This window comes from Lates calcarifer, unplaced genomic scaffold, assembly GCF_001640805.2.
Source record: "Lates calcarifer isolate ASB-BC8 unplaced genomic scaffold, TLL_Latcal_v3 _unitig_4002_quiver_610, whole genome shotgun sequence".
Lineage (NCBI taxonomy): Eukaryota > Metazoa > Chordata > Actinopteri > Centropomidae > Lates > Lates calcarifer.
In genome coordinates this window covers 176,035-193,484 of record NW_026116648.1, presented here as the reverse complement: position 1 = coordinate 193,484, position 17,450 = coordinate 176,035, and the positions used below count along the sequence as shown (strand labels likewise).

General features: G+C 41.5%; 1 protein-coding gene across 3 annotated transcripts; it reads right to left on the bottom strand.

Annotated features, from left to right (window-relative positions):
- Nucleotides 1-329: 329 nt before the first annotated feature.
- Nucleotides 330-17,036, bottom strand: pcdh10b (protocadherin 10b). Of its 3 annotated transcripts, none has more exons than XM_018694358.2 (5): nt 13,995-17,036; nt 13,080-13,138; nt 12,727-12,833; nt 4,316-4,684; nt 330-1,542 (listed from the first exon to the last, which is right to left on the bottom strand). In XM_018694358.2, exons 1-5 carry the CDS (start codon nt 16,506-16,508, stop codon nt 1,523-1,525), a joined length of 3,069 nt encoding a protein of 1,022 aa, XP_018549874.1. In that variant the 5' UTR covers nt 16,509-17,036; the 3' UTR covers nt 330-1,522. The 3 variants fall into 3 exon arrangements, with proteins under 3 accessions (XP_018549874.1, XP_018549876.1, XP_018549875.1); XM_018694360.2 differs by having other exon boundaries at nt 4,527-4,684; XM_018694359.2 differs by having other exon boundaries at nt 14,160-17,036.
- Nucleotides 17,037-17,450: the final 414 nt, after the last annotated feature.

Here is a 17,450-nt window from a genome sequence, read left to right as displayed (position 1 = left end):
AGGTACCAGTTTTGCTCAGTGGTGGACAGCCTTGATATGGAGACATAAATAAAGGAAACACAAAACTTCCCACATCAGGTCAACACAAGTTTGACTTTTTCCTGTACAACCACAAAATGCATCAGAATAAAAGCACATGAGACCTTCCTTTTCACAATTTTTTTGTTTATTGTTGGCATAATGGTTTGTTTGTGTTTGTAATGTGTGAGAAAGAAATGTGTGTATACTGGATTCCAACTGCACCTTTTGCATTTGGCCGTGTTTTTGTTCTATTTCTTTATAAATGGACCCTTAAAGTTTTGGTTACAATGACATAAAATTACCACTGATTGCATTCTAAATTATTACCTTCTTTTTATTTATAGACATGAGCTTCATCAATATCCAAAAGTGGGAAAAAAGAATTTGTAAAACAAAAAATAATGTAAAACAATGAGAACTTGAGTTTCATATCTGCTAAGGCTGCTCTGTCTCCCTTTATGTATCCCACTGGGAAAACAATAAGCCTTCTTCAGGGATACTTAAACAAGAGTCAAACCTCTGAATCAGAATGTGGAACCTAGCAAATGGATAGCACGCTTTCAGAACAAGTAGATATAGATGGATTTATATATAGAGTTTTATATTCAGTTTGAAACTTTTAAAAGAGTACAGTAAACACTTCTCACACATAATAGAAACTACTTGATGCCTTAGAATCACAAAAGTGCAGGCCAAACACTGTCCAAGCCCACGATATGTTAAAGAAACTAACTCCAGAGCAGAAAAGAAAAAAAAAAACAAAAAGAACTCAGAATTAGAAAAAAAACATAAATAAAAAAATATCCTGCCTACAATCTTTTCTTACAAATTTTGAAGGAGATCAGAACAGAGACACCTGACCACATAAACAGAATAGAAAACTGTGGTATTGCATTTTGAAATGCACAAAGATTCTCCTGTACAATTTGGCGCCTCTCTGCAAGTATAAATGCCTAAAGGGCTCAGTGGTGGTTTCTCTGGGAGGCTCTCATTTCAGTTTGTCTTCAATATACATATCCAGTCCTCATGTGGTTTTGTCTTCCTCAGAGATGTATACATCAGTGCTGTAAACAGACACACGCGGATTGGAAAAGGACGGTGAGATCAGTGACCAGTTTTATCTCTCCATCAGTACTGTCCTTCCTCCCCCTCTGTTAGTTTCTCAGTCCTGCTGAGACAATGGGGTCCTCCCAGTAAGGCTGTTTGTCTACCTGCCTGCACCCACCCGACCCCCTCTCCATGTTTGACCATTTGCTAATCCTGAGAGAGGGGTGCCTCCAAAGCCCGGCAGTGATCCAAGGAATTCCAGAGAGGGGGTGTTTTTCTTTTTGTGTGTAGTCGTGAGTGTTTTCATTTTTTGCTGGGTGAGGAGGGTTGAGGGAGGGAAGGGCAAAATGGATTGAAATGTTAATGCTTTGTTGTTTGTTTTTTCTATAGCCTTGGTCATTGGGGAGTGATTGTGCAAAGTCACGCAGTTTCCGATATGTCCACATGAAAAGAGCTAGCAAACCCCTTTCCTCGCTGTAAGAAGTAGAGAAAAACATAACACGGTTAGCTCTGTGTGTAAGTACAGGTGGGGTGTCAAGTTTGTCTGAGAGATGACAGAAAACCAAAAAAGATAGAAAACTAGTACTTAAATGGCCTCATTCACACAGAATTTGTAGGTTCACACATGCACACCAAAGGGTAGGAAGTCTCACATCTCTCATCTGGGCCATTTCAATTTATTCTTGTGAAATGGTTCATGGATAATATGTGTGTGACTCTGTCATGAGAGTGTGGGGGTGGTGGGCATTATGGGAATAGTGGCACTGAATGATGGGTGAGCTGGCGAATACTTTCATGCCCAGTTTATTTAGGACAACAACAAAAGAGAGAGGCTGAGCTCTAACGGGGTAGAGTGTAACCTCTCATTCATTCACCCTCCCCTTCTCTGTCCCCTGACTCAATGTTGTCTGTGTTTGATGATGGTAATCACTGAGCTCTGGCTGTCGCATCCCCCCACCAATGCACCCCACACTCAATATGACCCCAGGTCAGGTCCAGGCCCAGGCCTGCAAGTCCCAGGACAAAAGAGTCTCTGTGTATCACTGGCTGACTTGATCAGATTAAAGAGCTTTGGCCTCTTGGTATCATCATTCTATCCTTTCATCCACTTCAGTCCTCTCCCCCTCCCTTCTCCGTCTTTGCCTTTATCCACCCCCCGCACTCATTAGCATAAGGCCCAGAGTAATCTACTTTCAGAGAGGAATGAGTGGCAGTGTTCCTGGGGAACACTGCAATACTGGGAGCCCTTCACGTTAAGTGCTGCATCATAAGCGTGTAATAAGCACATCCATGGTAACTATTAGAACCAGAGCAGCACACAACAAACACAGTGAAGGCTGAGAAATGTGAACTGAGGAAACACAGAAAATAAAATAATTAAAAAAATTGCTAAATGGTTGGTGCTTGAAGTTTGGTTGCAAGAATTTTATCAGGTTTCAATTACACACATTTTATATCATGTTTGTTACTGGAGTTTCAAATAGCAATATTATAGTTTGGTTTCTAGTTTGCATCTGTGATGCTTACATTTTCAGATTTATAAAACTTACACAACAGAAATGTCACTATACTTTGTTATAATTAGTATATTTGACCGTTTTTTATATTCATACTTTGTTGTTTTTTTTCTGTTTTCATTCTGTGCACTTCATATAAAATTGAATTATATTACTGATGTCATTTGACGATTTCACATGTAATTTTGACATTCCATTTGAGGGTGTTGACATATGCTGGATATATACACACATATAACACACACACACACACACATATTATTATAATTTTTTTTTTTTTTTGGTGTGTGTGTGTGTGTATGTATGTGTGGTATGCTAATATTGTACTGCTAAATTATTTGCTGAAAGCTACAAAAATAATAAAATGCATCTTGCTGCTTTACTTGACTTAAAGTATCATTATCTGTAATAACATGGTCCATTTTTTATTGTCAAAAATGCAGTCACAATTGCAGTATTACTGTATTCTTATGATTTCAGTACTTAATTTAACATGTGATGATGATATGAGCGTCACCCAGAGCTGTTATATCTGACTGATCATTTTAATTCTTTTGTACTATTTTAAATGCTTTAATTGCTTTAATCTATGCTCAGTTTATACAGGTGAAATACATTATTGCTGTAATTTCTCATCATAATGAATGTAGTCTTATCGTAACCTGCTTGGAATGTATGGGCTCAAATGTGAGTCTATATTAGATTAGATAGATAATAGATAATAATAGATAGATTTTGAACTAGTAAAGTGATATTCAATAGTCAAAAAGTTTGTAGTTGTAAATCAACCCTTGCAAACCTGTAAAATAAATATTTGTGAAAAATGTGACTTTCCTCTTTCAGGTTTAAAAAAGGCAAACAAATGAAACATTAATTAAAAGAAAAAAAGGCATTTTTCCTGCTGTTGCCAACAGCATGCTGTGGTTTTAAATGATGGCACTGGGGAAGCAGCGGGGCTCTGACAGTCTGATAATTTTAGCTAGCTGTGTCAGATGATAGGAGAGGGGGCCTCTTCAGGCACTGCTTGACAAAATTATAATTAAGTATTATCACCAAATTGCAGTGATTGAGGATGTGTCTCTTTGTGGCCCTTGAATGAGTTAAGAAAGAGTAATTCCTTGGGAAATGCAACTTCTACCTCCTTTTTTTCTCCTCTTCTCAGTTATCTTAAAACTGTTTTTTGATCCTCAGTTCCAACGCAATGATGTCTGCCGAGTGAGAAAGAGATGTTAAGCTCACTGCCTGCTTCGTCACTGATTAAAAACAGCTATTTTCCATTGCTGGGTTTTGTGAGCGGGCCAACGTCTCTTATATTACAGCAGCCAATTTCCATAGTCACACAGAGCTTCCTTAATGCTAACTTGTCAACCCATATCAAAACAACCATTTACATCATAATTGCTTTTGGCATGTTTCATTTTGGGCTAATCAGTGCTAGAGGTTTGTGTGTGTGTGTGTCTGTAGTATGAACTGAAATGGTAAGTGAGGGAAGATAAGATCATCACAGTCACAGATAATGGAGATGTTTGACAAAGAGGGAAGAGTTAGTTAAACACTCTGACAGGAGGGCTGAGAGAACAGGGGTCAGACCTGAAATGAATTTCATGCTTCCTTCCGCCAGCCAATCCGGGGAGAAAATTCAATTTGGAATCTTTGCTTTTTCACCTAATTCGATCACCAGATCGGAGAGCGGGGTGGGTGCTTAGGCCTGAGCAAAAAACAATACTCACTTAAATAAGCTGGGTTACAAGGTGCTCTGGAGCTAGGCAGAAGTGCCTCCAACTCTTTCCTCTCAAGGGAGCTGTGGTGGTGTCTGAGGTGATGGTTTTGGAGGAGGTGGTGGTGGTTTTGGTGGTGGTGGAGGTGTTGATGACTGAGAGGTATCTCTTTGCCAAAGGTGGAGAATGACTTATCGGTCGTTTGCTCTGGGCTTTCAAATACCTCTGTGTCTGGAACAGAGTCCATGCCTGGCACGTGGAGGTTGCTGCGGTAGTCTGGACCCTGACGCCCATCAGAGGGCATGAAGCTCGGCATCCAGCAGCGATCGGAGTGGCCCAAGGCCTTACACTCCTCTGTGCAGTTAGAGAACAGATCGGCACCTAGAGGTTGAGGGGAGGGAGGAAAAGAGGAAGGCAGGAGAAAAACATGAGACAATGCAAGACAATGAAAAAACGTATGTGTAAAAAGTACACATACATACAGGTACACATAACTATATCAAAGTATTCCCACAAGACTTTCATTATATATTCTTCTGCAACCTGCTCTTTGATTCCTTATGTCAGGGCTTTTGTTTCACCATATTTAAGATCTAAGCCTCGATTAATACACATGCACAATGAATGTGTGTTTGTGTTCTGCTTTGTGACATTTTCATTTGATAATTTCTAACCTGCAGACCTTATGATGAGTTCATGAAATATGAAACCATCCATTTCAGTCAGGTAACTTGTGAGGAAAAGCACATATCACATGTTTAATATCTGCAAAATATATCCTGCAATTGCACTTTTTCCCAGCATAGTTTCCTTTTTCCATTCCTTTCCTTTTTCTTCAACAGTGTCAAGGCTCCACTTTTAGAAAAGTGCTCACACATAATCTGACCTCTGTGGTGTAGAAAGGAGAAGGAGAAGTTATTCTGTTCAATAATTCAGAGTCAGAATTTGTGGTGTGAATGGAGTCACTACTAATAACTATAATTGTGCTACTAATAAATTCTAAGCACAATACACAATAAAATAAAGTATATTTTATTTACTGTGTCCATAATCACAAATTTGTGATTTGTAAAGTACATGTACAAAAAACTCTCTATCCTAAATATATTTTTCTTGATCAAACCAAACTATGAACTAATATCAAATAATGCATCAATAATGAAAGTGGGAAAACTGGTTGGTCAGTAGGGAGCCCACGGCTCATTTTAGTCTAGGGCCCCTGGTGCGGAAATTGCCTGCAAGCACTCAGAACACAATAAACGAAAAACGAAATAAACAAATACCTTAAAACAATAATTGAGAGAGAAAAGCCTCCAAGACAGAAAATAAAGTTTCACTTTTCCAAAAACAAAGAGAGCACAATTAACCATTCACCAAGAAACAACCAGTTTTAACCGAGAAGATGTTCACAAGCTGTCCACACTTTAATGTAAGCTGTCTGCATGAGCAGGGGTTGTATTACAGTTCCAGGAGAGGAGGCATCCCCACAGAACATCTGGTTTCACTTAACATTCCTCAGCTACTTCTCTGCAAAGCACTAAAATATAAGTACCATTCATACAGCCTGTTCAAGGCAAGAATATTGTGCTGTTATTCAACCTCGTGGAAATTGGAGGGCACTGTTGTTCTGCCTTTAAGTGGGGGTAGTCACAGAGCCAAATCGACAAACATCAGCCTACATCAGGCTTCTGAAATGTTAGCATGATATCTACAATCACATGCTGGGACAGCATTACGGCTCTTTTGTTTGGTTCAGTATAAACAAGCAAAGATGGCATAATAAAGGTTCTTCTTAGTGGCAATATAGTGCAATCTATGTGTAAATGGGACTACAGAATGAATAAATGACAAACTAATGATTCATATTAATTTTAATGTCACAACCCTGTTGCAGGTTAATCTAGGCCTGGCTGGTAAATTACTAATTCTATATGAATTAATGAAATTAGTCATGCTAAATACTATTGCTTAAACAATATACATCAACCATTTTTTTAAAGGGGAGGTGCCCTTTTTGTACTGAGCCACACATCTGAGCACATCCCTGTTGATAGACTTTTATGTTTGTGCATTAGACATAAAATGAAACAAGAGCCACCTGGTAAAGGAAACTGTGTAAAGTAAAGGATTAATTTTCCTACCACCTGAATTTGAGAAATATTGAGGTAAGATTGAGATCTAAAACTTTTACACAATTAGATTATGTCATGATATTTTGATTTATATTTATATCTTTACATTTTAAGCACTGTGTTTGGGTACATCTAAATTAAGTTTCAAGCTCCGAATTTTACAGTGTTTTAGTAGCCAGAGGGAAGATTACAAACAGAAAAAAACCTTAATGAATAAAAATGCCACAGGTTACTGGAAGTTACATGTAAAAAAAAACAGCTCCCTGGGGGATAGGTGGGTGAAATTTCTTCGACAAAGCAACAAGGCAAGAGCATGTGTGTGCATACGTGTGTGTGTTTTTGCAGGGGTTGAGAGGTTGGTACAATCATCAAAGCCAGTGCCAGCAAACTGCCCATGCTCCGTTTAGCCTGGACATTAGATTAACCAAACCACAAACTCAATAGTATTGGATTACCAGCCTGCCCCTCTCCCAGGCCCTCAGTCTCACCCATTTTTAAAAACCTATTGTCCCCCATGAAAGGCTATGGAAAGGTACGGATGAAAACCTGTTTGAGCGTGCTCACTTTCATGTGGAGTAATTACTTGTGAAGCTTTTTAATAGCTGGAATTGTTTGTGAGAAAACCACCTTTTGTCAGAGGGCAAAGGGAACAGGGTAAAGGGGGACATAGTTAGCAGGAAAATTAGCTGTTCAGCACAGCTATTTAAGCCGAGTGTAAGCCTTAAGCCAAATAGTGTTTTCATCACCCCGTTTTTTTTTTTTTTTTTTTTTTTTTTTTGGTGGGGCTTAGATCCTGCATATGCATGTTTTGCAAACTCAAAGTCTAAAGTCTGCTTGTTGTGTGTGTGTGTCTGAGTCGCTGTTTGGGTCTAAAATCTGTACTGTCCAGCTAGGGCTATCTGCTGCTAATCCCTCTGAATACAGACTGATCAGGCTAAGACTACTGCTGTCTTAGTAAGCAGAGTGTGTGAGTGTGTTTTGTGGTGTGTGTCTGTAGCAGTCAGCAAACAGGGAATTTGCTTTGTTACAAAGCGGATTAATTTGGCTTGCCATCACTAACAGCTTGGAAACGTGCCCAGTCTCCTATCGAGAGGAGATGGTTTCTTATTAAATATTAACCAATGTGCCATAAATACACCATCACTTTATATTTTAATATAGCCTCTTACAACGGAAGAAACAACTTACTATACAGCTTGATAGGGATGCAATCAGATATAATGTTGGTGCACCTGAACATGCAGGGAGCACAACACTGTAAGCAAAAAAAAAAAAAAAGTGGAAAGAGGACATAGAACTCTGCTTCCATTACAAAATGGATGCTGCGTTAATTCTCAAAATGGGAACAGGAAATGTGGCATTTAGACTCTGCCAGAAAGATAAGACTCTCACACAGAGAGAGAGAGATATAGAGAGGGGGAGAAGGACAGAGAGATAGAGTGTGTGTGTGTGTGTGTGGGGGGGGGGGGGTAATTTCAGCCATAAAGCCAGATCAAGACATCTTGATATTTCTTGACATTTTGGCAAAATTAGATGTGCCCCTGGAACATTAGACAGTGTCTATCGAATCAGACAGATAAAAACATTTCAGCTGTAAAACTGAACCTCTCACCACACACACAGTGTCCAAGCTTATAATGTGTATAATGTGCACTGCTGATATCTCTCTACTATGAAGTTGAAAGTATGAACAATTTTCTCAGTGCAAACAGTCAGCATGAGTTATGAGGTTTTGTCCAGCTGCAGAGCAATGTTCCCTCTAAGCTGCGCGCCTGCGCAATCACGCACTGCTCCCGCTTTCTCTGCACACAGCAAAACTATGTAGCGCATAAAATTACAGTGTGCGACAGTGTGAATGTCTGATGTTGCACACAGTGGTCCAAGTAATTCTCAGGGAGTTTGTGTGTATGCTCAGACACATGAAAAATTAGGGGGAACATTGCTGCAGAGTACAGTATCTGTCTTCCACTTCAACATGGGATGTAAAGGAAATGTGTCAACATATATCGCACTAAGACAAACTCAAGCAAAGAAGCCAGCAAGAAGACAGAGAGGGGAAGATAAAGCAATCTTGAAGCATGCTGACCCTTGTTACTTCTGACACCTCATCTCATCTTAGCATTCTGCACAGTATTCAGGCAGGGCAAATGCAAAGTCTCGATAATAACCTTCATTTGGTAATTGGTATGCAGACGTCTGAAAAATGAATTACTGATCAGCGAGCTGTTACCACGGTGATAACGTGAACTGCAAGCCTAAGGAGGAATTCATCACAGCAGCAGGGAGAGATGGGAGTGGATTTACGGGGCTGGGGGGTAGAAATTGGATAAGCATCTTGACTCAGTCTTCTTCAAGTGCATGACATTGGCTATACTGATAATATGTACTTTACTCATGTAGCAGGACTGGAAATTTATTCCCTGAGGGTACTCCTAGAGCTGCAAAAGTGGTCCTACAGGAACTCACAGCAAACGAGGAACACCTTAATTCCACTGTGATTTAATTCACAAGAAAATGTTCTAATCACAGAATGTATAGAGGGATCTTTAGAACTCTTAGCACTCACTCTGCAGCAAACCTGTAATATTAACCCAACAATCTTTCAGTTGCCCTTCGTATTCTGTATACTTTTTTCTTCTTACTATTATTCAAAAACAAAAGATAACCACTTCAGAATCACAAATATCATGCAACAACAAATCCTACTACACACACACACACACACACACACACACACACACACACACATTGTCAGCCACCGGGTCACTTTGACCCAGAGGACAATGCAAGGGTTAAGATTTTTTTTGTTGTTGTCACAGCCAGATCAGAAAAGACTTTCTGCTAAAGAAGGGTTTGCTTCTCTTCTTTCATTTACTCAAGTACTGTATTTAAAGACAAATTTGAGCTATTTTACTTGAATATCTGTAAGATGGACAATATATGAACATAAGAATGAAAATATATTCACGAGGATATAATACAACCTTTTCCATACATATGTAATACGTATCGTATTCATACATAATAAATGTGTGTAAATTAAGTGTCTGAATGCATTTTACTGTGTACTATGTACTATAATTCCTGTTTCAATTATACACACACACACACGATATGCACATAATAAATTATAGAATAATTAATAGAAGCAGCAATTATAGTACATACAGTAAAATGCCATAATAATATATAATATGATATATAAAATCTAACATATACTATGATAATATAATAGTAATGGTATTTGGCAAGTAATGGCAGTAATGGCAAATATAATGGCAATTTTCATCCCATTACACTAACTAACACATACATATCTGCACACTGCATCGTGTAATGGCACATAATGTGTAGCATTTGTTCATTTAAATCCTGCAATTGACCTTCACTGACCCTCTCTCCCACACCCACGCTTTGAAAATAAACACAAATAATCAAAGATCCAGCCAAAAAGCAGTTTGTTTCCCATACTCCAGATAGATAGATAGATAGATAGATAGATAGATAGAATGACACACACACAGACACACACACACACACACAGCCTGAAACAGTATAAAATGTTGGCACAACAGCAACAACATACGGGAAATAAGAAAACAAAAAAAGAAAAAAACCTTGCCTCCGAGGCCTGTTTTCAGCAGTCCGAAAAATGTTCAAACGAATCTTATTAGAGAATGTCTCTGCCAATATGTAATGTTAATGCTTTAACTCACAGTTTAATAAACATAAAAATATGCTCTTACAAATCTGATCACATGGACAACAACAACTCTCTGGAGGAAAAAAGTTAAGTATGGATTCCTCCCACTAATGTATTCATAAAATCCCTTGTCAAAGCCAAGAGAAGAGGCTAACACACCATTGTGATGGATGATATGGACATGTTTATTTAACATTAGCATCTATTAAACACTGACATAGTTCAACAGTACCCTTGCTGCTGACAAACTCAATTAGCACATACAGAATAAAGATTTTTCCAGGATTGTGGAAGCAGAATTCTAGGATACTAATTCATGCTCTCAATGATCCTAATCAGACACTTTATGTACAGCGAATAATCTCTTTAAAGACACTAAGCTGACTGATTATGCTGCAACAGTGTAACAGTACTGTATTTGCCACATCAAGGGTAATTGAAGTCAATAGTGATAAAGCCCCCAGCTTTATCTTATTCACATCACATCAGCCCCACTGATGTGATCTTAAAATGTCAATTGTTTTGTGGTGTCAACTGAAATGTGTCCCGAGTCACGAACGTCAAAAACTGTCAAGAACTTTGAGAAGATGTTTGATCAGATACATATTTGCTGAAATCGACAGGACAGTTCCTGATTTTACACTTGAACATTCTTCTAGCTGCTTGAGGTTCTACAATTTTTAACATAGCAACTGACATGTCCCGAGCACCAAGTGGTACAAAAACTGTACCAGCTGTGTGAAAAACTGTAAAAGCTAACATTTAATGTCTATTCATACCCTTTTTAACTTATTTGTTGGTCACATAGTTCCCAATTTAAATTTAACTCAAAATGTTTCCACTTTCCACTTCAGATGTATTTTTGGTTAAAACAAGGGCTGGCAGATTTTTCAAAATGCTAGTGCATTTGAAACAGGACAACTCCATCTACATGCAGCAGCCACACAGAGATGAAAAATGCTAAATTATATTTGGATAATGAACCTTAAAGTATTGACTAAAGTGCACTCATTATATATAGAATGAAAAAAATGGCATGGAATTTCAAATGTCAGATTCATGGTTCTACATTGTATTGTTTTATCAGATCAGTTTTGTTCAGGCAATATTTTTGTAGAGCTGCTTGTGTTTAGACTTATGTAATACCAACTCTAACATTTGACAACTTTGCCCTATTTTATTAAATAAAAGCGTTGATAAAAAGGGTTTACGTTCCATAAAGCAAGGTATCAAAAAAGCTATTGCTTTGTTATTGATACCAAAACTCAGAAATAATTTCAACAATACTTGCCCTACTTGTATAAAATAATATGACTATTCATAACAGAATATGACTCTGGCTAGCAGTGTTCACATGGAATGCTAATGCCCCTGAAATAGGACAACTCTATCCACATAAAGGAGCTGGGTGGCTCAGTCCTGATTAGGAGTGAAAACGTTCCATAGTGGTGAAAAAGAAAAACCTGAGGTAACTATGAAGGTCTAACTCTGAGCTTATTAAAATTAAAAAGGAACTGAAGAGGGATCAGCTCTGTGTGTTTGTGTTTACTGAAGTCTGTATAACCCATCCAGCCTACTGGAGTAACAAAGGTAGTGGCAGGAAAGCTCCATTTGGCTCAGCAAGGATCCCTGCTGCGGCTGACCAGACATTATGACAGGCTCCATCCACAGAGGGCCCCACCACTGAATGAAGACATAAAACCGCTATTCATAACCCAGTGGGGTCCTATTGTATGATCTCAGATGGGTTCCCTTAGACAGGGAAGACTAAAAAAGAAAAAAAAAGAATGGGTATGGAAGAATATGGTCTATGAGAAGGGGAGGAAAAAAGAGACAAATTTAGAGAGTGCAGTCCAGAGAATAACTGCATGAATGAATCCATTAATTAATCTAATGAACGAATGAATTGCCTGTTTTGTTTGCTATTGCCACAACCTATTTGGTCCGCATCCCAGCACTCCAGTGCAAGTGTGGCCTCATTAAAAAGCCTGTCACGTCTCGTCGAGTGTTCTCCAGCACTGTGTGACCGAGCTCACAGGGAGTGGGCTTCTCATTAACACCACCACATATTTACAAACAACAGTACCAGGGTTCGCTTTCTGCCCACCGACATTAAATTATCATGTGTCAAAAAAGACAGTTGCTAATATTAAGAAACAAGTTACCATCAAGGGCAAGCTCTCAGGCAGTTCACAGGAACAGGATGTGATTCTGCCATCTTATGATTTTTTTCTCCTCTTCTTTTTAAGGGATAACAGAAAATCAAAAGCCACTGAAATGCTTCAAATGATGATGCTGACTCTAGCCATGTGTGAATTCTAGCCCTAATTAAAATGTGCTTTCATTTTTCCAGCCCTGCACAATGAGCCACAACTGAGCAGGAAAAGTCTAGACTTCAGACTGGAGAGATGGGTAGTAAATTTTCTCCTGGACCCTCACCACATGCTAATCAACAAAGCCTACTCAAGTCCAATAGAAGCCAGACAGCTATTGATTTGTTCATTGAACGTGCAGCTTTAAAAAATCTAATAAACTTATAGTGAAAAAAGAGGCAGGTCATACACACTTGCAGCAAAGCCGATTCTTACCAGAGGAATGGCCTCGATTGGTAGCGTCATGGTCACTGTCTCCCTGCTCACTGTCTCCATGGCCGCTGTCTTTGGAACTAACCAGGTCTGCCTCCTGGAATGCCGAACTGAAACCAAATACAACATTAAATCAAAGCCTCACTGAACATTTTGATGTTCTCTACTAACTGCAATTCTCTCCCCTTTCTAATCTTACTGGTCCCATCTCATCATCCAGAGCATTGTCAGAGAAAAAAGAGTGAATACATCAGTCAATGAACTACAGGCAGTCAACAGATTAGAGGTTCATTACAGGTGGATGAATCAGAGTGAGCATCAGAAGGGTTGTCGCGACAGTCTCTTTTCATATTTACCTGTTGACACGTCTTGGCCTATCAACCAGGTAGGTGAGTTCAGCTCGTTGATGTTTGGTCTGAAAGAGAAGAAGCAGTTTTTAGTGTGTGTTGCTCAAACACCCCATTTAATGTTATTAGCATAAAAAAGGGGAACAGGAAAAAGTGCCATGTTGATTTTGGCTGTAAAATAAACCTGTGCTGTGTTCAGCCATTACCCATATCATTCATATCTGGTGAGTAGTGTGTGTTTGAAGAGGTGTGTTTTTCCACAGGGGGGAATGAGCACGGCTCTACAGATAAGTTGCCAAGGCTCAAGATAAAGTAGTGTACCTATTCAGGCTGGCATAGCCATGAGACACATCTTTGTTCTAGTGCAACTCAGCAACATTGTGCTTAATGCAAACACTCTTCTCCTCTGGGATTCAGTCACACACACACCCAGACATGCACCCACGGCAACCAGCAGCCCTAAACCACCATATACTATGTTTATACACTTCTCTTTTTCAAAATTTTTATCATTTCAAAGACATGGGAACACAACATAAACATGCAATGATTTCTGTTTCAAAGCTGACCTCACTGAGGACTGCTACAGGCAACATGTAGGCAACCGGTGTTTTAATCATTTTGTTTGCTTTAATGCTTTTACTGAAAGTCAGAGGATGTTGCCACACACTGTCCATATTAGTGCTCAATAATAGCCATCTTTAGGCCTGGCATGCCACTGAACGGAATGAAAAAGTAGAGAGTGGAAACAGCTTCTGAATCAAAAATACAGTATCTTATATGTATCCCATTGGAATGTATTTAAATAGTATCATGTAATTGGCATGTATTAAATCTGATCCTGGGTATGAATCAGCTTTTAGACATGCTGATTGTCTCTGGATGGGAGGAGGTTAAACTGTAAGGTATGAGAGGGAATCTTACCTCGTTTGATAAAATGCTGCCGTTTGATATGATGTCAGGCTGCTGGTCTGTGTACCCTGTCACTATGGCCCCGCACGGGTTGTGATCGGTGTCTGTGCTCCTAGATGGACTACACGGCTTTAGGAACATGAGGTCAGTTTTGGCAGACTCTGGAGTAAGACATACCTGGTAACAATAGTTCTGGTTTTGGTGGTGGGAGCTGAAGCTCCCTGACTCCTCCACGGGGACTTGAGCTGTACCGGCTCCACTCACATTAACACTGCTTTGCACCAGCATGATATCTGACTTGCTAAGCTTTTTCTTGCGGGCCCGGCCCTGCTGTGAACAGCAGGAGCTGCAGCCCAGGCAGCAGTCACTGGTCAGGCAGGTGTAAATGTTGAGCTTTTTGTCCTTCTGGCAACGCACGGCCAGCACGATCATGACCAAGAGGAAGATGAAAGAAACAGAGCCCAAGGCAATGATGAGGATCAGCGTGAGGTCCAGGGTGCCATCTTTGGCCTTGGCAGTACCTCCGCGGTCCCCGCTGTTGTGGCCTTCAGTGACACTGTCCACCAGCACCACCAGCACGCTGGCACTAGAGGAAAGCGGCGGCTGGCCATGGTCTCTCACTTCAATCAGCAGGTCATAGAGTTGGTGGGGGTCTCGCTTGGCCGACACCCGCCTTGCTGTCCTGAGCTCACCCGTCCTCCAGTCCATCCTGAACATGCCATTCTCATTTCCCCTCTGAATGCTGTAGGACAGCCGAGCATTCTCACCGTCATCTGCGTCCATAGCCACGATGCGAGTCACCAGGTAGCCTGGCTCAGCTGAGCGCGGCAGGGGCTCCCTGGCTGTGCCATTCTTCCCCAGAGGGGCCAGCACCAGGGGGGCATTGTCATTTTGGTCCACAATAATGACTTTGACTGTAGCATTGGAGGAGAGTTCCGGGGTGCCTGCATCTCTGGCCTGGACCATGAACGTGAAATCCTTCAGCTGTTCATAATCAAAGGATCTGAGTGCATAAAGATAGCCCGTCTCCTCATTGATTGATACATATGTTTTGACTGACATGCCCTGAATGTCACACTCTAATATGGAGTAGCTGATGAGTGCATTCTGCCCGATGTCTGGGTCCAGAGCCGTCACAGCATGTATGTACGCCCCTGGCACGTTATTCTCTGTCACATACACATCATATATGGGCTGCGTAAAAGTGGGCGCGTTGTCGTTCTCATCTGACACTTGGACGCGGATGGACTTACTGGTGGCAAGCGAAGGTGTACCTTTATCCCGCGCGACCACAGTGACGGAGTAGGAGTCCACCTGCTCTCGGTTCAACGGCCCGTCGGTCAATATGGTGAAATAATTCCTAAAGGAAGATTTTAATTTGAATGGGACGTCACCGAGGATTTCCACGCGGATCTGTCCGTTCTCCTCTGCGTCCCGGTCTGTCACACTTAGGAGCGCAATCACGGTACCGGGAGCCGCCTTTTCGCTCACCGACTCGGTAACGGTGCTGAAGGTGATCTCCGGTGCGTTGTCATTCACGTCAGTGACTTTGACCAGCACTTTGCAGTGCGCGGGGACGGCGTTTGGACCCAGATCCTTGGCCTGGACAAATATCTGATACAAGCTGCTCTCCTCGAAATCCACCTCGCCCCTCACCTCGATGCGCCCGGTGCGCGGGTCAATGCTGAACAGGTCCTTCACGTGGTTGGAGATGTGGTTACTGAAGGAATAAACTATCTCCCCATTTAATCCCTCGTCCAGGTCGGTTGCGTTTAGCTGAATGACCAACGTGCCCACCGGTGCGTTCTCCGAGAGGCTCACCGTGTAGACGGGCTGGTCAAACACCGGTACATTATCATTCGAGTCCAACACTTTGACCACCAGCAGCGCGGTGCCAGTCCTTGGAGGCTGACCGCCGTCCACCGCAGTCAGCACATACCTGTGTGCCGCCTGCTGCTCCCGGTCCAGTGGCTTCTCCAGGACTAGCTCCGCGAACTTGTTTCCATCTGTTTGGGTTTGCACGTCCAGGTAAAAGTAGTTGTTAGTTGTAATATCATAGGTGCGTAATGCGTTAGAGCCCACGTCCGGGTCGAACGCGCTTTCCAGGGGGAAACGGGTGCCTGGAGTAGCACTCTCTGAGATCTCCACTGTGATGTCTGTCTCCGGGAAGCTGGGTGGGTTGTCGTTAATGTCCACTACCTCGATTTCGACCCGAAACAACTCCAGCGGGTTCTCTAAGAACACCTCCATGTTGAGCTGGCAGCTGGCGCTCTGCTTGCAGATCTGCTCCCGATCGATTTTCTCGTTAACAAACAGGACACCGTTCTCCAAGTTCACCTCCAGGTACGGTGTACGAGAGCTGGGCACCACCTGGAAGCGGCGGGAGGCCAGTTTGGTAAGGTCCAGTCCCAGGTCTTCGGCGATATTCCCCACCAAGGTGCCATGGTCCGCCTCCTCCGGCACAGAGTAGCGTATCTGAGAGAGCACTCCATCCGTGATACACAGGACAATCAAAAGCACAATCATCGCCGGAAAAACAAGTGCACTTTGGTAAAAAAAAAAAAAAAAAAAAAGATCATAAACCTTGTTATCCTCTGTTAATGGACAATATGTCAATTTCCATCACTCATTTCAATCGGGATGGTAAAACGTCTCAAAAAAAGCGTAAAAGTCTCCAAAAATGTGTAAGGCGACTGGAAAAATCTTTCCCATTAGAAGAGAGGCATTTTGAAAAAAGAGAGAGTTTTAATGACTGTAGAGGCTTTATCTATTCTTGTTCCACTGTCTTCCTTTTCAGATGCGTCCCGGAGAAGCTACAGCGCACATTCCAATGAAGCGCAGTGCCGCTGGACTGATGAAGCCGGTCTGGTAAGGAGTTGGGAAAAAACAAGTCATAATCCATATTATAAAAATACGAAATACATTTTTTTTCCTGTGATGGTCCCTAATCAGAAATTAATTTCAGTCTTGGCCTCTTTGTTTTTCTGTGTCCTCTTGGCAGCCAGCTCCCTCACTGCGGTCCCTTCCACTCCACTCTCTACTGATGCTGTTCACTCAACAATTTGCTTTTTTTCCCTGCCTCGCACCTCCCCCTCACAGCCCCCGCGGCTGTAAATCACGCTGATAGCTCTCTCCTGATTGGATAGAAGGGTTGCCTGTCAATGTCCGCTCGGCCCATGTCTCCCTCACTGTTTCTTTATCTCTCTTTTCCTCCCCTGAGCCTGGAATGGTTTCACTACTGAATACCTAACGCACAAGACCGGACATGTATTACTTTAACCCCACAGTTGCCAAATCCCGATCACAATGAGTGGAGGACTTGTTGACTTGTTGTTTGACTTAGCCTGTGTGAGCCTAAGGACAGGCTGGGCGAACCGGGTTAATGCATGCAAATGTTGTGATATGTATGCAGTGAATCATTCACCGTTCATGTGCTGCTCTCAAGGCTGTGCGCTATAATTACACCCA

Excerpts from the sequence above, each read along its gene's own strand:
- pcdh10b (XM_018694358.2), bottom strand. The coding sequence starts at position 16,508 with ATGATTGTGCTTTTGATTGTCCTGTGTATCACGGATGGAGTGCTCTCT. Across the intron at positions 12,834-13,079 it reads AGGCCAAGACGTGTCAACAG|TTCGGCATTCCAGGAGGCAG; the intron begins GTAAATATGAAA and ends ATTTGGTTTCAG. Across the intron at positions 4,685-12,726 it reads CAATCGAGGCCATTCCTCTG|GTGCCGATCTGTTCTCTAAC; the intron begins GTAAGAATCGGC and ends CTCAACCTCTAG.